The sequence below is a fragment of the Cardiocondyla obscurior genome, linkage group LG21, assembly GCF_019399895.1.
Source record: "Cardiocondyla obscurior isolate alpha-2009 linkage group LG21, Cobs3.1, whole genome shotgun sequence".
In the NCBI taxonomy this organism is placed as follows: domain Eukaryota; kingdom Metazoa; phylum Arthropoda; class Insecta; order Hymenoptera; family Formicidae; genus Cardiocondyla; species Cardiocondyla obscurior.
The window spans coordinates 238,642-260,664 of NC_091884.1; the positions used below are offsets into that span (position 1 = coordinate 238,642).

General features: G+C 40.6%; 1 protein-coding gene across 7 annotated transcripts in view; it reads left to right on the forward strand.

Moving 5' to 3' along the window:
• The window catches only part of LOC139110615 (microtubule-associated protein futsch), a 43,527-nt gene that overhangs the window by 14,446 nt on the left and 7,058 nt on the right, over positions 1 to 22,023 (forward strand). For 5 of the 7 annotated variants that reach the window (XM_070670475.1, XM_070670469.1, XM_070670476.1 and 2 more), the window contains 3 exons: positions 19,588 to 19,795; positions 20,248 to 20,769; positions 20,873 to 21,737. In XM_070670475.1, coding sequence (XP_070526576.1) covers positions 19,634 to 19,795; positions 20,248 to 20,769; positions 20,873 to 21,737 — 1,549 coding nt within the window. In that variant the 5' untranslated portion in view covers positions 19,588 to 19,633. Of the gene's footprint in view, positions 1 to 74; positions 940 to 12,645; positions 14,842 to 19,587; positions 19,796 to 20,247; positions 20,770 to 20,872; positions 21,738 to 22,023 lie in introns of those variants that run through there. The other 2 variants (XM_070670470.1, XM_070670474.1) reach the window with 2 other exon arrangements.

The following is a 22,023-nucleotide window of genomic DNA, read 5'->3' on the forward strand; positions in this document are numbered from 1 at the left end:
TAAATATAGCCGGTAAAAAAACGTGCCAAATAAAATAACATTACAATCTTTTTGTACAAAAAAATATAAAGGAAAATTTACTACTCAAAGGCAAATGAAACACCAAGTGTAGAAATAAAGTACGTAGAAAAAGGCTTAGGTAGCTGCGATGTACATACATGAAGTCTCTGATGGGCGTTAATAATCACGTGCGACTAATAACGTTACGCAGATCAAATATGATTAAGATCTGACTGCACCGCGTCTTTGCAACTTGCCACTCTTTTTTTTTCTAATTAATTAATAGAGAAAGATAGCTCGCTCAATTACAACATTCACGTCAAGTCAGAGTGATCGGGTTTTACGGGTTAATTGCGTTCGGTAAACCTTCGTATGTAGAGCGGTCCAAAAAGACCCAGGGCGAGAAAGGAAGAGAGAGAGAAAAAAAAAAAAAAAAAGACAGAAAGGAGAGAGATAACGCGTTGAACCGGTCGGAAGAGCAGTTGAACGCTGCCGCGCGGAGTCGGGCGGGCGAGATGCAACAAAAGGCACGTTGGGGCCACGTTGGGTCGGGCTTTGGAATGGAACTGGAAACGAAAGGCCTGCGGAGGCACGGGCGGGGAGTGCTTGGATGCCAAGCGCTGTATACGCGTGTCGATGCAAGTACGGTGACGGTACACGCCGAGCGGTCCGGCGAAGCCGCCGAAGGAGTCGGTCAGTCAGTCACTCAGTCGCACTCGGCGAGTCGCTCTCGACTGCGCGGCGCGATCGCGTAAGCGGCTTCTTTTCTTATCGCTTCCTTTTCTCAATATCCTCCCATTCTGTGCGGTGTTTTTAACTTGGTGACGAAGAGTACTTGATCGGGACGGCTTTCTCTCGTCTTCTATCACAGGGATTGTTCTGCCATCGATGCGGAATGCGTTTTGCCGGGACGACTTTTAGGGTTTTGAGGCTATAAGAGTAAGGATTATTTTTGTTTCGTTTATTAGTTAGAGAAAGGATTGTATAAAAATAATCTTGCATGATTTTTGTACGAGATACTTGAGATTATTGGAAATCGAATTCGATATCAATGTTGAATCTATTTTATATTTAGTTCGTATTGAAATTGTTGTGTAGGATTGAATTGCCGTGCTGTATATGTCGGTAGTTATAAGTGAGAAGCATGCCATTCCGGAACGTGTTTAGAAAAAGAATCGAGAAGCCTTTCAATGGAAAATTTGTAGGGCTTAGCACTTTTTCTTCTGTTTCGTTATCGTTTTTTGAGTGGACGTTAAAGCGAGCCAGGAACAAACGTGATAAACACGTCCATGACACATGTTTAGGAATTGTAAACTGTTGGAATTCCATTGGCTTTATTTTTTCACCGGTAAAAATTTTTATTCAAAGTTGTCGTTTTTATTTATTAATGCAATTACATTATAGAAAATGTGGAAGCAAAATTAATAAATTAATTTTAAAATATTTTAAAAAAGATAAGAAATACGTGTGTAAATAATTAAAAAAAAAAAAAAAAAAAGAGATATAAGTATACTCGAGTCATTTATTTACTTACAACTAAAAAAATAATATCAGATAAGAAACTTTTAAGAAATACATTGTTATTTTATAACTTTATAAATAAAAATTGCTAGAAATGAAAAAAATAACAGTAAAAATAATTAAAATTAATTTTTTCTTTTTAAGTTTAAAATAGAATTGGAAATTTGTAAATTAAAGTTTCACGATTGACTTTTGTTAAATTAGAAAAATTCTAAAAATATTAATCTAGAAATATTTGTTATTATCGCTAGATTAATTTGTTGAGATTAATTCGATAAGATGTTTTTTTTATGCTTTGATTTAATATATTGTGTTCATCAGTGGAATTAACTGCGGGTGTAAAATCTTTTTAAAGACACGATGTATGTTAAACTGTACACGTATGGCTCATAGTCATTATTTGAATATTCTGTGTTAGGTTTTATTTAAAATGCAATGAATGCGTAATCACGCGATTTGAATAACCATCAAAGAGATCTTTAAACGCCGCGTCTTAATTTTATCGATTGTTTATAGCACTTTAGAATTGAATTAATAATTTTTCCCAATAAAGATTAAATACTTTCAGGACTCTAGTCACGCGTGAATTAATAATCAATAGTAATTAATCTACATCTACTTTTCTACTTCTTTCCGATTTCACTTCGCACGAATTTCCCGCTTTGCCAGTTTTTGCTTTTTATTCTTTTATTTTTTTATATTTTTTTTCTTTTCCTCCGACGCACTATTACGCACTATCCGCCGTTGTGATTAAGTGTCCGATTAATATAACGCCATGTGATAAAACCTACGGCTTCTACTTTCGAACAAACCGCGTTCGCGCACGCGATACTCGGTGCGCACGTGCGCCTGGATTTACGCACGAATAAATCCTTAAATCGCTCTTGCGTTTAATGCCACGTTTTGCACTGCTACCGTCATTGTCTCTTACGATACGTCACGTGCGACCAAAGTCCCCTCAGGGTTCTTCCGAAGGACAAAAAGAAATGCATATTAACGATCCAAACGTGTTGCATTTTGAATAATTTTCTTCTCGCAAATGTTTCCATTACAAAATTTGCAGAGAGTGCTCTTTTCGTGCATTTATACATTTATGAAATATTTTTTTATCCCTTGCTTACGATTAGGGAGTGACTCAAAACTATGAATAAAAGATGAAAAAAAAGAAAAAGAAAAAAAAAGATTGGAGTTACCCAGGTTTGTTATGAATCGGACACTTATTCTACGTACTGTCATTACCGATGACGCTTGTATGCCTTACTCATTTTTCTTCCGAACAACGCTCGAATTCTCTTTAAGCGAAGCTTATACAACGCTGAACCAAGTCATTATTACTTAATAATAATAGCTCTATTCATAATGCCTTAATTTTATTTGAATTATTTGCGCGAAAGTATGTACCATGAAAATCCGCGGACTGTCTCCGAGATAAATTTAGAAAGAGAAATCGCGTTGTATTATAAATTGAAAACAAAAAAAAAAGTTTAGAATTGAAAAGAGTTATTTAAAATGACATTCTCTCTTTGCGTGAATCGCGGAATAATTTTTTTATCTCTATAGCAAAGTGTTTTTGTTTAACATACTTAAAACGAAAGAAGGAACAGAAAACGGAGAAACGGTTAATCTATTCGGTTTATACGGCATTACATAAAAAGTTATTTTACACGATAACCGTAGAACGCATAAACCTCGGCTTGACTCATCCTTCGGCGATTTTCTGCGCGCACTGGACACGCGCGAGTATTCATTCAAAGATACCGTACTGTCATTTAATTAATTCGCGCTTAATCATTCACGTTTACATGCTGTTCAATTAACTGGAGAATATCGTGCCTCGCAAGAATTATTTCATAATCAATACGCAATAACATTCCACTTGCTTAATTTTTTAATTCTTCTACATTATTCTCCAGATTTTTACCGCCGGTGTTTCTTCAAATTTATTTTGTCCACGCGATATCCTTCGTTAACATAAGAGCGATTCTGTTACGCAAAATTAATTCAGAGCACGCGACAGAAAAAAATGAAAGCGTAACTTTGGTCCTCGACTTCGGTCGTACTTAGTTCTCCGAGAGAAATGCGAACAAACGTTCGTACGTTCGCCGGGTATCGACGTGCACAATTGAGAAGCAGTCGTGTAAGCCGCGAGTGAAAGTGCACGAATAATTGCGCGGCGATTATGTTCGAAGACCGTTCGCGTCTCGTAGATGCGCGGGATTGTAAAAGAATTTTTTTTTTTTTTTTTCTTTGCCCCGATATGGAGTATTACGTTACCGTCGCACCGCGACGTGACCAGCGCAGAATGCAAAATCTCACGTTACTTGGTAGCGCCGCGTAAGGAACATTTCTAACTCCTACAAGCACATTCCGACGGTCTGGACGTGCCGCAACTACGGCTCGTTAGACTCGTACAAAAGACCTTGCGTTCCCATATATTAATATATAATAAAATATACGTGCGTCTAGACGTGTGTGCGAATACGATTGTTCTCTCTTTGTCTTACGTCAACGTAATCAAAACGGAAGCGGAGCCGTGTATCTCTATCCGCAAAATCCTGCCGCGCGTATAAAGTGAATTTCGCGGAAAAAATTTCAGCAGAAAAGAGTTTCGCTAGCTCGGCGTTAGAAAATCATTTACAGATGCTCGACGTCTAAATGATTGCGATTCGCATGTTGCGGTATCGCGCGACCACACGAGGATTCCTTCGATAATCCCGTTTAACATGCACGAAATCTATTTGCGGAAGAGAAAGAGAGAAAGAGACAAAGAAAAATATACGCACCCGCGCGATACCGTCGCAATTAGTACCGTTGAGGAAATTAATAATGCATCTGCCCCGCTCGCGTTTTCAGACTTTCTATACAATTAGCGCAAAATCTAAGTGGCAGTGAGAGCGGGTGATTTATGGCGCGAGATAAGAGCGATCACTCGCAGAATCTCGTCTCTCCGTGCAACGGAAGATTTCGCGGCGCGCCGAAGGAGTTGGTTTTTCCTGCTTTTGCGAGAACGCATCCCGAGGAATCTCCACCCGTCGATTAGGCTACTCGGGAAAGCAGCCGATTAAGAAATGAAAAGTGCAAGCGCCGTAGAATTCACGCTGCAAACTTTCAGCCGGAAGCAAAAACGAAATGCACGCCCCATTGCGCCTATCGAGATTTTCTGCACATCATCGGGAAACGCCCCGGAAACCGCCGTCGTGCGTAGAAAGTCCGACGCGTTTATCATTGTTTTTATCATTAACTTCGTGCCGCGATAGAGATAGCGAAACCAGAAAGTAAAATTTATTCGCGGATTATTATTTACCCCTCATTTGTGAAAATTCTAAAATAAAATCAGATATTGTAATTGCATTTAAAGTTCAAAATATGCATATTATTTTTTTTTTTTTTATTCTTCTCTTTTATTAAAAGAAAAAACGGTACGTTTTTATAAATCCTGCATTTTTGCGAATTACCCGTTACAATATCTCGGTTTATAAAAAGAAATTTTATCTGATAACATCTTTTAAGGATAGGTGAAATAATTTTAATTAAATATTTTAATTGAATTAGCGTAACAGTACTTTTATATTGAATACGAGAGATATATCTGCGAATTATTGTAATCACGTTTTAATTGGGATATTATAGCAGTTTTAGCAGCGAAAGAATTAAACGGAACGGAGAGATAGGAAAAAAGAGAGAGAGAGAGAGACTTGTCGTGCGCGAGCTTTTATGGTTGCATTGTTCTTTATTGCTTACAACTTATTGAAGACGTGAGAGAATTTGCACGTACGGAAGAAGAGAAGCATGTACATACGGTCGTGCTTCTTCTTGAATGAACGAAAGTTGATCGCTGTAAGGTCCCGACACTCGTTTGAAGGTTTTGACCGCGATGAAAGAAAATACCTGTCTGGCACGAACGTGAGCGTTTATTTTCCCCGATAGCGTGCTATTACAAAAGCAGATATTGCTCGTCACATATATGACACGAAAAATCGTAATAACTAAAGCGGTGACGTACTAAAAATATGAATAAATTAAAAAAAAAAGAAAAAAGGAAATAGAAACTTGCTTTCATATTTTTCACAAGTACACGCGAAATTTAACTTTACTTTAAATTATTTTTTTCTTTAACAGTCGTTTTATTTAAGAAGCGTTAGATAAAGAAATTTTGTCGGATTGCTTCCTCGAGGACTTGAATATTCAGAGAATATTCATCTCGTTGCATATTCTTCGCCTCAGTTCGATTTTACTTTGTAATGAAACATCCTTGCTTTTCCCTTGTGATGCAATACTCGGCAAGTTGTAATGCTCACTGCTAACGGCAATATTATTCGCGGCGATTTCGCAGCTGTGCGATTAGGCGAGACGGGATCATCTATTTCACGATGATTTCAGCATCGATCAACGTCTCGAATCGATATTTTTTTCCCCAATTGCGAACTATCGGACGTCATGCGCGAAACAACTTCATCAAATTATAATAGCTCTCTATGTTAATTGTTTAAGAAGGATGCGCGAGGCCGTGAAAGCCACGTAACTTAATAATTAACGTAGATCGAATCAGTTTTTTAGATGGCGAAATCTTCGCTCGATCATCATTCTCTTGTGATGTTTCGCAAGAATATGAAGCGGGGCGTCTATCGTTGATCAAACTTTCAATTAGATGTTTTGAATTTAGCATGCAACGCACGTACGCTTTTCCCGCCAATTATCTTAATTTTGAAAAAAAAAAAAAAGAAGAAGAAGGGAAATCTCTAAGCTCGACATTTCAACTCATTAATTTTCAAAAAGAGCACTGTAACTAGTTTGATACATTATATGCAGTGAAAAAGTCGATTTTCCGTTACAGATAACAGGATGCTAGCAATTTCTGAGCGAGTTTTATTTATCATACTCCTTTCCTTATAATTAGAGAAAAAAAAAATCTTTTCTTAACAATGAAAATAACAGATGTAGTTACTTTGTCTTAAATACATATCGAAAAATAATATTTTATTATTTTAGCAATATTATATTAACAAATCATTTTTTTTCTTCTTTTCTTTTTTGAATCGGAGCAAAGTTATCTTGTTTGGATTACTTAAACACTTGCGGTTGTTGCTCAAATAAAACTTCTCGACAGCCTCACGAAATAGTTTCACTTTTTTAAGTGTATTATCCAGACGCCAGAAATAAACTGTAGTAAGGAACACGAGCGCGAAGCACGAGGCGATTCCCGTATGTAGGAAAGATCAGGCAGACTCCACGGTGCTCGGTTCTAAATTTAACGTCCCGTCTGTTTTACGGGATTTTTAAGTCGGCCGCTATTTAAATAACGTAGCGTCTGAGATGCGTTCACAATGAAAGATCGATGAGACGTAGGAATAAATACGGTAATAATTATTCCAAATTCTTTGATTAATCGATCAATTGCTAATGTTGCATAAAAGACATAATAGTTGAAATACAATTGTAAATTGAAATTACTAAAATTTCTTTACGGTACAATTAGTTCGTTGAATGTTAGGGATTTAGAAAAAAATTATTTGAGTGCCACGGGCTGCAAGCACTTTCGTTTTAAAATATATTCCTCCGTCTCTTCTGTGAATAAATGCCAGCAGTGTTGCAGCTCAAAGGTCATCTCTATCGAACGACACCACTTAGTTTCGAGATAGCAGGAGTATTGTCTTACGAGATTAATCGAGAAGTTGAGTCAAGCGCAGTACCAAGATTTTCTTTCGTATGAGTAAAGAAACAGTTCGCACATTGACTGCTCGATAACGCTATAAGGAATACGAATTCACGTATCACGTAACAATAGATCGCATGAATAAAAACGAGGGAAAATATCTTTTTTCATAAAATAGAAACAAAACCGCGCGCTTAGATGTTAAATCAGGAAGTGAGCACATTTCCTGGGTATTTCGCGCGAACAATTCTATACTTTTTTTTTTTTTAATGCGCTTTGTAAATATGCGACACCACTTTTATCGTGGGACATATCGCTCTCTAATCCGATAATATAAAATTATACATTTTAACGTTGAAGTATAAAAAAAAAAAGTTAAGATAATTAGTTACTATAGCATTGATTTACTTATCCTATCCTATTGCATTTTGCCCAAAGATAGATGAACTCGAAAGGGAAAGAAAAGAAAAAAAAAGAAAAAAATTATTTTAGAGAATCCGCGTAGAAGTTCAATGAATGACGCGTGTAGATGGAAATTACATTTCGCTTTCTCGCATTAACGTTTGATCATAGTTGCAATTCAGTCGACGCCGACCACGAACTTTTATTATACATCTAAACATTCGTCACTTAATCAATAAGTAAATTAATACTTGATAACGACTGGAAATGCAAAGAGAAGTAGACCCCGTGTAAAAGGAACCCCGCGAGAAAATGGGCGCAGAGGGAGACTCGTGGGAAAGCGAGTGAAAGCAGTTTTTCACCGCAGCTTCAACGTACCCTCGTCAATTGAGCGATGTTGTTGGAGATAATAAGCGCGCGAGTAACACGACGAGAATAAACACGCTGTTTCCCAAATAGAAGCGCCATTAGCCGGAAGCCACCGGTGGTTTCCATAAAGTATACAACGGCTGCGGAGAAATAAAGCGAGAATGGCTCCAAGAATATCCTCATTACGTTCGACAATGCTTTCTTCTCTTATTTTAGAAGTCGTTCGCACGACAAGAGTTACTTCTAGCTATTTTTATACTCCATAAGTCACACCCCCCTCGTTTACGGAATTGAGACGCGATCGTGCTTGATTTGCGATCGGGTCCGGTCTTTTCGGGTGGGATGATTATTTTCTGCTTCGTAAACTCTGCGCTCCCGTGATTGCCGGTGAGCGAATTGAAAGAGGTGTCTCTACAGGTGACCTAATAGCGCGCGAATGCAACTTCCACGTTTCGCGTCAGTGTCAATGCCGCGTGCACGAAAGTGGGCCTTGTCGTATCCGCGCGAAATACGCCCGCGAGAACTTTCACTTATTACCGGCGAATAGGCGCGAATTAGCCCAGCACCGTGTCTAATTAATACACGGGGGAACCGGCTTAATGAACGCTCGCCGAAAACAGTCGCGAGCTGTACCGCTGCGTTTCAGAAGATTTATTCACCTTGCCGGCGATATCGGGGCTGAATCTTTTACGTACCAAAAAATTTCCTACATTAAACGGTATATTTTTAAAAATTAATTTTACAAATATTTAATAATTAATATTTATGAACGAAAAAAAAAAAAAGAAAAAAAAAAGAAATATGAAAATTCAATAGCTGAAAGTACTTTCAGCGGAGGATGCTTCGTGGCGAAACGAATACCCCAACCGTTCGCGTCTCGACTCGAGCTCTTTCGTTTCACCATTTCTTTACCAGTTAACGCTAAACGTTCTGGCACGTAGCGGAACTTTGCCCCGTAGACGTTCCTCGGGCTTGTGGTCTCTGATTGCGAACTTCTTCGGGAATGTCACGTGCGCCGGACCGCAGTGTTTGACAAATACAACTGCATGCACTCAACTTATTCTTATTCACTTCCTTATCCCACGCGACCGCGCTGCGCAATTTCATAATTTACCTGCGCCGTCTATCTGCTCGCATCGTCATTCGTAACGAATTACGATAATACGTTAAAGAACCGTCTGAGCTTGATGAGAAGCTAGGACTCGGCCGCTATCAATTCTGTTTCTCGAGATACGTAATTGCCTTCTTAGAATAGTATTGTGAGGAAGAAAAATGAATATCACGGTTATTTTAAATCGCCATTTCTTCTCAAAAGTCATGTCACGCTGGCGAATATTCTTTGACCGAGGCTTTAAATAATTTAATTAAACGATACGTGATCTCGAAAACTATTTTGCTATGCTGGAGGTAACTTTTAAATAGAACTTGTATTTAATTTCTTTTTTTTTTCGCGAGACATATAAGACGTTTCTGTGAAATCCTAAAATACGTGAAGAGACTGTCTAATGACCTAATCCGTGTCTCTTTTGCTTTCACATACCTGGATTCGAAGTGACTAGGGGAGCAAGTTCTTCGCGCTCCGCGACATCCTTTTGACGGTTCATTGTCCCTCGTGACCGAAATCAAAGTTCCGATATCGCTTGCGATTTCGCACCGTAGACAGCGCGATCGAAACGTTCCGTGGTAAATGAACGAGAGAAAGAGGCATTGACCTCTTTGGCAGCTCGAGCCTCGAGCTCGCACGCGCTCGCGTACGTGTGCGTGAAACAACATTGGAAGTGTCTGCGCGGTCTCGCTTTACGACGCCAAATTCCGGATAGAAAGCCACCGTAGATTATTGTCCAAATATATTCCAGAAGGGTTAAGGATTATTAAGCAGCTTTCAATCTCTAGAATTATTATCTCAGGTAGATCGACGGAGGGTGAAAGATTTCTAAAGACACTCGATGTAACAGGTTCCATTTCGATAATCCTTCAAGTTCCTCATTGACCGAGCGACTATACATTTTTTTTTTCTTTTTTTTATGGAATATAATGGAATAGGTATCCAATGAATTGAAACTCGACAGTGTGCCACGGCATCGTTTGTCATCGCGTTAGCGTTATGCACGTCACGGTGCAAGTCATTGTGAAAACTGTCCATTACGTTATTGAAATGTGACATCGCACACCTCGCACGTGTTCCTCTCGTGAAAATTTCTTGAAAACTTAATTATGCGCTTTATCGTAGAAGCAGTCCCTGGAAAAGCGACACGGTACTTTTTGCAACTATCACTCGTAGGTGTGTCGTATCGCAGTATAGATACAGTCGTTACATAACGTAAGTACACATCTAATCGAATTATCTTCGACAGCAAATATCGCGGGGCGTTAATAAACAAGAATGATTAATATTTTCCCCGATAATGTCTATGGAAAGTTGGAGGAATGCTAAGAGGAATTTCTCTGGAACGTTAATGTACTTTCAATCCGAAAGCGTATGGTATTGTGTGCCTAACTTTTCTGAAATTCAAACAGAAGTACGCGATCGACATACAATATTGTTTAATGATTTTCGAGCCGCGACGCTACCTAAAAAGTTGAAAGTTTCGATAAAAGGAAGTATTTATTTCATTAATATGCAATAAATGGAATTGTAATTTAAATAATTATATACGTGCCCTTATTTAGTCCGTATCTGGCATAATAATCTAGAGAGTAGCGATTTTTTTAAATTAGTACAATTTGCCATTCATATTTATAATCTTTTTAAAGTCGGTTTAATTTAAAGTATTAAATTTACACGTTAAGTAAATTAATTTTAATATTTTATACAAAGTTGTTTGAAGCCCTAAGAGAAATCTCCGCGATGCTTTATTCGATTTCCAAAAAGGTAAAATTTAAAATTATAATGTACTTCAATTTATCGTGTGTTCTCGTTTGAATGTATCTGTCTCTGAAAAACGATAATGCTTAAATCATATTCTCGCGGAGAAGGCGCGACTCGCGTGGGTGTGAATGGATGGCAGATGACAATACGAATGCAAAGCGTTCCCGCAGCAACGAATATTAACTATCCAAGTAGGCGTGCGCGTGAAAGAAACCGAATAAAGGCAATTTTACGAAGCGACATTTTGTTAATCGACTGTGCAAATGCAAACGATGCCGCGGCGCGCGATAACGAAAGGATCAATAAGGCCGAAAATGGAAAAAGGTGCTGGATCGAGAATGTGGACAAGTTGCTCGGGGATCCTGATATTTCTGAGCAACGTTGCTGTCCAGCTTCTTACGGCACGTTAAACGACGACTAACCTTTTCCGTTGAAACTTTCAAGGTGATTCTCGAGCGAAGGTGCATATACCGCTGATTACTCGTGCAAGTATGATCTTTCGCGGCATTTTGACTGCAGTCACCTCAGATTTATTTATTTTCACAAAACCTTTCGCAAATTCAGCACTACGTTCTTGCGTGAACGTGAAATGGCGTAACGCCTGCCTTGATGAAATATCTGAAAATTTTAAGAAAAATAGTAAACGCAATAAAGAATTAATTTATCTGACTAAAACAAATTTAATTACCGTTTTACATGAAAACTTTCTCTTTATCGTTAAAATTAGAATATTATTGAGACACATATTAGCTTCTCGTGGTTTTTACGTAAGCTATTATAAATTAATAACGAACAGGAAATATACACAGCATCTTTTTTTTTTTTCCTAAAAAGAGTCGGAACTATTCTCGAAACGATCTACCTGACCGATCCATGGATCGTAAAAAGATGTGTGTACCAGATCGAGGTTTCTACAGTTCCTTCTAAGGAAGGAAATCTACCCTGGTAGTCCTTGTGCCACTTTGCGGTCATCATATCGGTTGATTCGCCGGTAATAACACGCTTCGATCGTACACACACGCACAATTCATTTCCATCAACTGGCTGAATAATCCCTGAAGAATTTTATTCAACATCTCGCGATAGTACGCGTATAATACTGCGCGCTTTATTCGCGTTGAGCTTGTTCATTTGTAACCAAGAGAGTTCATTACTCTTTGAATAAGATGCGGAACTTCGCGATGAGAAATTGTATAGGAATTGTCAAGCTATTATAATACACAGCTTCGTAGTTTCTATCGCAAAGACTCACCGGACATTACAGGTTCATCGCTCCCGGAAGCGCTATAGTTCTCGCGCGACGCAGCAGATACGTGACGCGCGAGTATGTAAGAATCCGCAGGTTCAGGAACAAACGCCGCGTTAATTAATTTAGGAGCCTGCCCGTTTCGGGAGGAAGATCAAGAAATAATCTTATTAGCCATTCCGCTTCGGTGGCAATTAAATCGCAGTCGCGAGGAAAAAGAGAAAGCCTTTGGATTGCGTGCACCCGGTCATCGTAATGAAGCTTTGCATTAATTATGTCATGGATCGCATTAGTTCGCGGAATGAAAATTCAACGTGAGGAATTAGCGGATTAGAGAAAAAGAAAGCTGAGCTGCAAATGATAATAGGCGTCATAGGTATCGTGGATACTTGGGATTATCTCAATAGATATAAGTTATATACTTTTTGATACCTTATCGCTCCGGTTAGGATCGAAAATAGGCTGGTTGATCGGCACTTTTTTCCCACGTTCAAGCGAGAAAGGAAAGGATAACGCGAACGTCGATCTGAAAGGCGGTACGGAAATCGAAATATTCTGGAATACAAAATTGCACCGGTGCTTTCCAAGCAAAAAGAAAGAAGAAAGTGCATGCCGCTACGATGATCGTAGAATCCGCGATGCGATATACGCGTCCGATTTCTTTCGAGGAAAAACGTAGGGCCGCTTGACCGAGACTCGTCGATCGAGGAACTCGTTCTTGAGTAATGGGGGAATAAAAAAGGTAGAAGCGATCGATGGGTAAACGGTATTACGCGAATTAAATATTATTCAGAAGGCATCGCGCGTATACAACATATTTTTGACGTGTTCTTTTTTTTTTTTTTTTTTTTTTTTTTATTCCCGAAGACAACATATGGCATTTTTGCGTCATTCGGTACCTCGTCTGTATTTTTCCGTTTCTTTCCGTTATGTTATCATAAAAGAGTGACTGGTTATACTCTGCGTTCTTTTTTTTTTATTTTTTTTTTATTTTTTCGTTACAATGATTACACTTTACCTTTCTCTCGTTACGTAAAATATTTAACGTTTATTGTTTCTTGTCACGACTGGATATCCATAGATGAAACATTAATTTCATGCATACTAAAGGATCGACAATTTTCTATCGTGATATAGCAAGGTTTAGCCCCACCATCGGTCTCTGTAACTGAACGTAATAATGTACGGCGGATATAAAGAGAAGGGAGGAAAAGAGCACGCGGCTACGCTAGAAACGGTATCGCGGGTCTGGTTTTTTTTTTTCTAACTGGCTCCCGTGACGTATTTGTCTCGAATGGGACACGAACGGCGGGATCTTGACGAACTTGTCACGCGTGTCGTAGCCTCTTAGCGAGACTTCCGGATGATTGTAGAAACGTAGAGGCGATTATGGGGATCGACTAGAGCCGCGAAGCACACATACTTGACGGGTCTTTCTTTCTCCGCGTACGTGAAATATCGGGGACACTATCCGCTCTGCTCTCTTCTCGCTGCTCGCCTTCTACGAGCAATGGGAAATCTGGCACGCATCGCACAAACTAATCTCGTTCAAGAACCGGAGACCTTTTTTATCCACCAACTTATAGATAAAAATCTAACTGTCTAATATATTTATTTAATTTAAGAAACAAGTCACGTTTTTTATCATAATTTTTAAATGCAAATAAATTAATAGATTAAATTACGATAATTAAGTTGTAATCACTCGTTTAGAAAATTAAATTAAAAAGAAGAAGAAGAAGAAAAAAAAGATACGAGTAGGAGTATGGGTCGGGTCGGAAATCAAGCTATATTTAGACCAAGTATCGCCTGGATTAGATGTCCCCTCGCTAAAAAGACATTTCGTGGATTTACGAGGCTTTAGCTTATCTTATCGCGGCGAGATCGGACGATATTCCGCGTTCGGAGAAGGAGCCAAGGCAGGCGTTGCAAGTGTAGAACCGATTCGTTGTATATATGTATATGAATCGCCCGGTGAAACGACGCCGTGGCGAAGCTAGTCGGGATGCCGGGTTGAGGCGTGGAAGCGAGGTGGCGATGAGCGGAATTGCAAGGTTACGCGAGGGAAAGTCCACCTCGCGCATCACCCACACAATGCCGTTTCGCGCATTCCAATTCTCAAAGTGAAAGACCCGAAGCCCCAACGTTAAAAACGTCATACATATGGATAAAGCGCGCGCATATGAGTGGCTATGCGCGGATGCGATGATTGCGCATTCGCGCGGCCTCATCCAGCCCACATTTGCACGCGCATAGTACGCGTCGCAACTGCGAAAACGCGTGGAAAGCCGGTCTCGGTGTCGCGAGAAACCTGAGGTCTTCCTCCCTCGTTTCATTCTCTTTCTTTTCTCAAATTTTGTAAAATACGGATAGGGCTTCATAAACATATCGAGTCTTCTCCAGCGAATAACCAAGTCGAGGAGAAAAAGGCAGGAAGTTTTAATAATTCATAGAAGACTCGAATATCTCGAGCAAAAATTCCTTTTAACACGAGAGCGCCGATATGTTTAAAGTCAATGTGAATTGATTAACGTAATAAAACGATATCGGCTTGCGTGTAGAGATACGTGTACGTTACCATTATTACGTGGCGTGAAATAGCTGACCTGACTCGGTTTCGGAATGCCGCGGTAAAGGGTACCTACCTCTCGCGCCCTGATCGAATCTGGGAGCAAAAGGATCGGATACACAAGGAAGGCTGACACGGTCCCACACCACGCAATCTAGCTGTAGCGAAGGTGTGGTTACGATCACGGAGCTGGTCGACCTCGTTTAGGACCGGTAAGAGCATATAATACGAACACTCAGCGTTGGTGTCGCAGCGCGGCCACCTCGGCAAAAAGGAGCAAGCGTTCAATCGATTTCGCAATCATTCTGTTTGCGTATCCTGCCAACACGTCAAGTGCAACATTTTTCGTTCTATTCCCTTTTTTTTTTTTTTTACTAGTATAATACATTTCGCTTTTAAAGCGAGCATTCGCTGTCCCGTAGCATTAACTTGTAACAAATAATTTGTCCTTCTCCGACTTGCGAAGCACTCTTTAAATTCGAAAGCACGTCAGCTGTTTAAGCCGTGAGTTAAGAGCCAACCGGAGATAAACGTAGCGCATCGGTATCGCTGCCTTAAACAAAGGAGAAACGGGAATTATGTTTTATCTGACTGTACGTGTGGAATGTAACTTAAACCGTAAAATCATATCGTCATTCTTCTCGCGCGATTTTATATTTTTAAAGTTTTTTTTTTTTTCTGAAGAAAATGTTATTGTCAGCTAAAAATCGAAAAGATATTTTGAAATGCAAAGTGCTCCAATAGAGGATGTGTATTCAAGAATAGACTGGTTCCGGGTCATAAGCCGGCAACCGGTTTAAGTTCGGGTTGGGTGCGAACTCCGTCACCTACGGCGTCAGCAGACCCTCGTGTATGACGATAAAGTAGAGTACGAGTCCGAAATAGCATATAAATTCGTTTTCGTCGCACAATGTTCTTCTTCTTTCTTCTTTTTGCAAGACGAGAGAAGGAGACGCGCCTTCCTAAATGCGAAGCTGTTCGTTACAAACATCCTGTCGTGCATTTAGTCGCGCCAAACATTTGCTCCTCTCGTTGAAAGACCAAAATGAAATACTTGAACCGATGGAGAAGCTTTGGCCGCGAGCCGAATACTAAATACAAACTGAAAAAGGAAATAACGTAGACTAGCGGCATTGAAATTGCCAATACTCAAATACATCTAATTCGATTTATTCGATAAACGTAACTGTGCTAAAGTGCATGGCGACGTGTATCGTCGCCGATCAATTGTCGCCATTTAGTGCCTCTTACACGTCGCTTTCAATACCACTGAAAGAACGAGAAATGCGGATGAAACGCGTGACGTTTAGTCGCACGATTTAGTAAAAATAATTTTAAAAGAATTTTATGTGTTATCAATTTTTAAGTGACGATCTTAAGAAAGGAGTTTAGAAAATATTCGAGGTACCTATTAACCGCTACTTTAAAAAAATGTAGTAATTTCCACCGGTGGTTGGACTTCTTAAAAATTAATTTTTGTTTAATTAAATTTTTTTAAATTAATTTTTAATTAAGTCACGATCGTGATCTCGCGGTTTCATTGAAGTAAAAAATATTTTCAAAAACTACCATCCTGCTCGCACTCGTGTGACGTATTATTTTATTCGAAGCGAAGAATGAATTCTGCACGAAAATCGTCCGCATCGTTTCACGTGATGCAGGCGGCACGCTAATAACGTGAAAAAACGGTCGTTAATCATGCGACAACGGTTCCCAACGCAGCGGTTTACTGTTAGTCGGAGGATTACTTGGTTCGGCACGACGCTGAGTGCAGTTCTTGCAGCTACAACAGCGTATTCACTTAGAAGACTCGCAAAACACCGTACCGTGAAATGAAAATTGAATTGCATTTTCGTGAATTGCGATTTATCTCAACCGTAATATAATTAATTATCTCGGCTTTGATAAAGGCTTAAAAAAAAAAAGATAAGAAGAAAAAGAAAGAAAGAATTTTAGAAAGCACGTGATAAAAATGCAGTCCTGTTAGATAAAAAGATAACAGGACATTGCCGTTTTATGAGTGGAAAGTGAGCATTATGAACTACATTAAATCGATAATAATTTCATGCTCAATTACAGTCCTGCTATCTCTAATTTAAATTTACGATAGCTTTTTTTAAAAAGCTGTTATTATCGTTAATTAATTCGCGACGAGAGTCAATGTAACTCGACATATTTTAACAGTGGAAACTACAGGATTCGCGCAAATATTTCGTCTTAAAGCACTGAAATACGATAATCGTTCCAATTGAGACGGTCTGCTTCTGACGATGCCTCATACGGAATGATGTAATCTGCGCTCTTAATGCCTCGAATGACTAGTACCAGCTACTTATTACCTCGCTCTTGACCTATTAAGCCTTTTGCCATGTCTAAGTGCTCTCGAACGACCGTACCCTGCGATCTCGAGCGCAACGGGTCCATCTCCGGCTCCTCTCTTCCAGGTAATCCCGCCTTCGTGCCCCCGGTCGAAAATTCCCAGACGCCTTACGGTTGTTAGGGGGCGAGTTTAATGCCCGCGATCAAGCGGCAGGCTAACAGTAATTATTGCAGCACGACGGAAAGAATGCGAGTCGCGACGTAGCGGAATCCGCGCGGGATCTCCTCGCTCTTGCGACCGCGGAAGTCCCCGTTGTTACTCTCTCCCGTTCTTTCGCGCTACCCATTTCTGGTGCGTGCCCGGCATTCAGCGTGCCCGGGCGTACGTTACACGTACGTTTAACCGCGGCTGCGATCGTCTTGCTCGTTTCTCTCCTACATACGTTGCCATTATCGTCTTTACCGTGGGAAATAACGCGAGACAAACGTCGACGATTATTTATTTATTTCATGACACACTAAGCACTTTTTTCCTTCACATGAAATGATTCACAGAGAGTCTACCTCGACGTATGCGTTATCATTTCCGCGCGGAGATAGGCTGAGTAAATTTGTATCACTTTTATTCCTCACTTTCAATCGCTCATCGGCCGCGTAATTGGATTGTTTATTAGTCTTCGGTCGTTAATCATTATTTGTTCTAAAAATGCACGTTCATTCACGTATATATATATTAGACATCTCAAAGAAAATCTAAACTCTTTAAGTATTGACGTTGATAAATTAAGAATGTAATTGGAATTATTCGATTTCTCTTTGGAATATTTGAAACAGATAATTAAGTGCTTAAAACAAATACTACAAATATACATGTATGTACTATAAATAGGACAGCCGGCGAATACTTTCTATTCTCTCCGAAGTACTACAAGGTTGAAGGAGCCTTCGAGTGTTGCGATATGTAAAATTCATTGGCATTGAACCTCGCCTTGCCTTCGTCTGCCATGCTTTGTCGCGCCGTACCACGCGTCATCTCAATGGAATGAGAAGTCCCGACAAGGTCCGCCTCTGTAACCTAAGAAGAAAGGAACTCTGTGGCGACCCAGACGATTTCGTGTAAAAATATATGTATAAAGGGATTATCCCTTTTCGTGGAACACGTTCCTACGTAGGCGCAAAAGTTCGTTTACAATAATCTAAGCTGCGATCGCCAACACGACAATTACTGTATACAGTTACACGGTAACTGTTAATTTATAATAATTACAGAGCAGTATTATCATAAATTTACAGTTACTTGGAGTCGTCAAATGAAAGATTTGCGCATTCCGAATTAACGTGACTTAGAAAAATAAGAGGAAAAAAAAAAGAGAAAAATGCAATATGGGTTATTCGCAATTAAAATGCTGTGCAAGTCATTTAAATTTACATTCTTCCGCGCACAAGTTATTCGCGAACACCCCGACCGTGATTTTATAATCGCGAAAATTATTCAATGATCACTTTCGCGCGTTCCGCGTCATTCTTTTTAAAGATTTTTTTTTTAGAACGGCGCGTTGGACTTGGGGTTCAGCCGTCAAGCACGTTTTCGATGTCGATCGAAATTTTTATGTAACTGCGTCGCAAACTTTTCGCGTGCACGAAAGGCGCAGCAACGTGAGAGACGTAACGGATCAACGAGATCGGCAACGGTACTTCGTGCCTGGTCTGCGAGCACTCGTAAAGTCCCTGCATACTAATGGGACATCGCTGTCGTTATTGCGACTCTTTACGTCCTTGATGATCTTCGTTCCGGAGTGTCGCGCACGCGATTTCCCTCGCGATTAATATCTAAATGATGGAAAAAGAGATGGTTCCCCGATCTTGATAACTTTTGCAACAGAATGTGAGAATATTTGCCAATAGGGAGAGAATGATTCGAGAAGTCCCCGCAACGTTGTTCCCCGAAGTAACATTGTCTCGCGGACGACTGCGAACGTTAAATAAATTACTTTACGAAAGACGTACGGTATAAAGTAAATCCTTTTTGCTTTCGAGCTGGAAAATGTTTCCGTCGCCGTCGTGGAAAAGAAAAATTTTTGCGACGGGCACGATATTCTTACGTATTACTTGCTAATGACGAATGCCGGGCTAGGCCATCGCTGCTGCAAATAAAGCCGAGGCCGGAAGTGAAGCAATTACTCAGCCGGTCGGGCAGCTCCAGTCAATTGTCCCGATTGTATTCTCGCGGTAGCCGCTGTCGACATTGCGGACAGGAAAATGTGCTCGTTTCGTTTTCGTTTTTAATGACCGGTCGACGTAATCGCTCGTTGACAACCGGGCTTCGTCATTAGAGCGAGCTCCAGGGAACGGCTATCGATCGACCGTTTGATCACAGGGAGGTTCTTTTTCTTTTTTTCTTTCTTCTTCTTTTTTTTTTTCTTTTTTAATTAGAGATGCCCGACGTTTAAGAATCTTTTAAAACAAGTTAAACCTTCTCGGCGAATTTACTCTTTGCGCAGATAAGTGTATTTTCTTGGAACGAAATAGTTTCTTCGCGCGCCATCACGTACATTCGCCGCACGTGCACGATGCACCGTTGATCGCCGGCGCCGAGCTGGAGAATCGAATCGATTACTATTTTATCTCTTTCATTTCAGGATGATGATGTAACGGGACTTTCGCTGTCGTCGCGGTGAGCCAACAATGTCCACGCAATGCAATCGCTTCGTGCAAAACGCCTGGAAGAAGGAGCTCTGCTCGAATTGCTTCAAACCGAAGGAGGAACACGCGCCGGGTGACGATATCTTGCGACTGAACGTCGAGAAGGCTTCCACGAACCTGAAGATTGATAATCTTCAGCTACAGGTATCGACTTGTTGATCTGTCACATTTTTATAGACGGTAGACATTTATACGTTCTAGGTGCAAGGTCCAATTTTCTTTTGTAGATAATTAAATTAAATTAATTATTTTAAAAAGCTTATGCGTTTCGTTCATGTACGTACTTAAATTTGTAATTGTTACATAGTTTTTTACACGGTTTAAATAATTTATATACCGTGTAGATATGACGCGTGCCAATTAAAATTTTTATCGAACAAGTCTATAATTGATGTATTTGATATTTTATGGATAGCACTATCTAATATTATTAAATCGTCATAAAAAGAAACCTGTTCTTCGAGTTGCTGATATTTCGCATAGCTGTGTCGAATTAACGGGGCGTGATGATTATGCGTCAAGACGTTTCCGGTTTTGCAACTTGTGATAAGCGCGTCCCGTTGCGATTGAAATCAGACGGCCGAATGATCTTGTAGAGTATTCTTCGCGGCAAAACGACAACCTGTCGGAAGGATCAGCGTAAGAAGAACGTCGGATTCCCCGAGTCCCTTGCCGAGGTGATCGGTTACGGCGGCGATGAGTTCTCCGACGGCGAAGAAGACAGAGACGGGGGCCAAGGCGACTCCGCGAAGTCGGAAGACCTGGTGCCGGATAGCGAGGAAGAGCGCGCGTTGTTCGACCTGACTCGCGCGAACACCAACTTCAACACGGTCACGGCAAACCTGACGAATGTCGAGAGCGAGGGCTCGCACGACGTGGCCAAATCGTCGGCGGCTTCGCCTGCCAAGTCGTTCGCCTCGTTGATGCTGGGGAGGATACAGCGAGACGCTGACGGCAGAAAGACGACCCTTCTGGTGTCCGTAACGCCTTTCGGGGGAGAAGAACCCGTACCCACCGCTAAAAGGCCGGCCGATCGAAAGATCAACACGATCAACTTGCAAACTACTCCGTTTAAATTAAAATCCGACGACGGCGGAGCGTCGGATAGCACTGCCAAAGTAAGTACAGCAGGAGAGCGTCAAGTAGATGTTATCGCTATTTTTTGGTATTTAATTTTTTTTTTTTTTTTTTTAATAATTATATACAAACTGCTTGTTAAAGGCCGCAAAAAAATTTAATGGACCGGAACGGAGAAAGATCGAGGAACAAGAACAGAAGTCTTCCCCGGAACTAGGAAAGATTGTAGACATGCCATTGATCACTTCCTCTAACATGATTTCCATAATGCGGAGAGAGATCACGACGGATACTGCCAATTCAGATTCGATGAAGACGACGGAAGCCATGATGCAGAAGTACCCATCCGTTTGCAAACTAGATAAGGGGAGCGACAGAAATGTTTCTATTAGCGCTGCTTCAGCGACGAAGAAGACTGAAACCGAGGCCTCGTCGAGGATGTCCGCGCAATCCGCGCCGAATAGCGACGTGGGAGAGAGCGCAAGAAGAACGACGGCGAGTAAAAGCGAGTGTGCGAAACAGGACGAAGTGAAGGATAGAGTCGAGCTCGCCTCGTTGGCGGCTCTGAAAAACGAGGAAACGCCGGAGAGCGAGCGATCGATCGGTATCGACGACGAGACCGTCGACAAGGCCGAGGAGGTTGCGTCGCTGCAGGTGCGCGAGCTCGATGGAGAGTGCGAGGGCGCGGAGCGGAAGAAATTCTGTTTCGACAGCAGCCGCGAGCTCGCGGGCGAACCGGACGGCAAAGCGGACGAGGAGATAGTGACGGAACCGCCGGCGCTGCCGACCAGTCCGCCACCGATCATAACCACAGAGCCAAGGCCCTCCTTCTTACACGGTGGCGTTAATGCCGACGCGAAGGTGAAACCTCTCGTGCCGCAGAAACCGATGACCTTTCCCGTAAAGGCAAACGATGGTCCGCTCGCCGCGAAGAAACTTCCCAACGGCGATTACGTATTGCCACCTCCGTCGGTTCAAACTGTCGCTGGGAGACCTGGCCATAATTTTAGTGAGTCTTATTTCATCTAAGAAGCATAAATTAGAAATAAATAACGGGAAATATCTCTTTGATTGTACGTTATTTTAGTAATTAATTAATTAATTTAATTTTGCGCAATCTAATATAGTGACGGAAATATTCGAAAGGTTGCTTCTAGCTGTTGTAATTTTTTGTAGCTGCAAGTTATTTGTTTTCAAAACTGATTTTATTTTAATTGAAATTAATTTATTTTATATAGAATAATTATAACGAAAAAGGGAACGTATATAGGTTTTATTATATCTTTATTAAATCT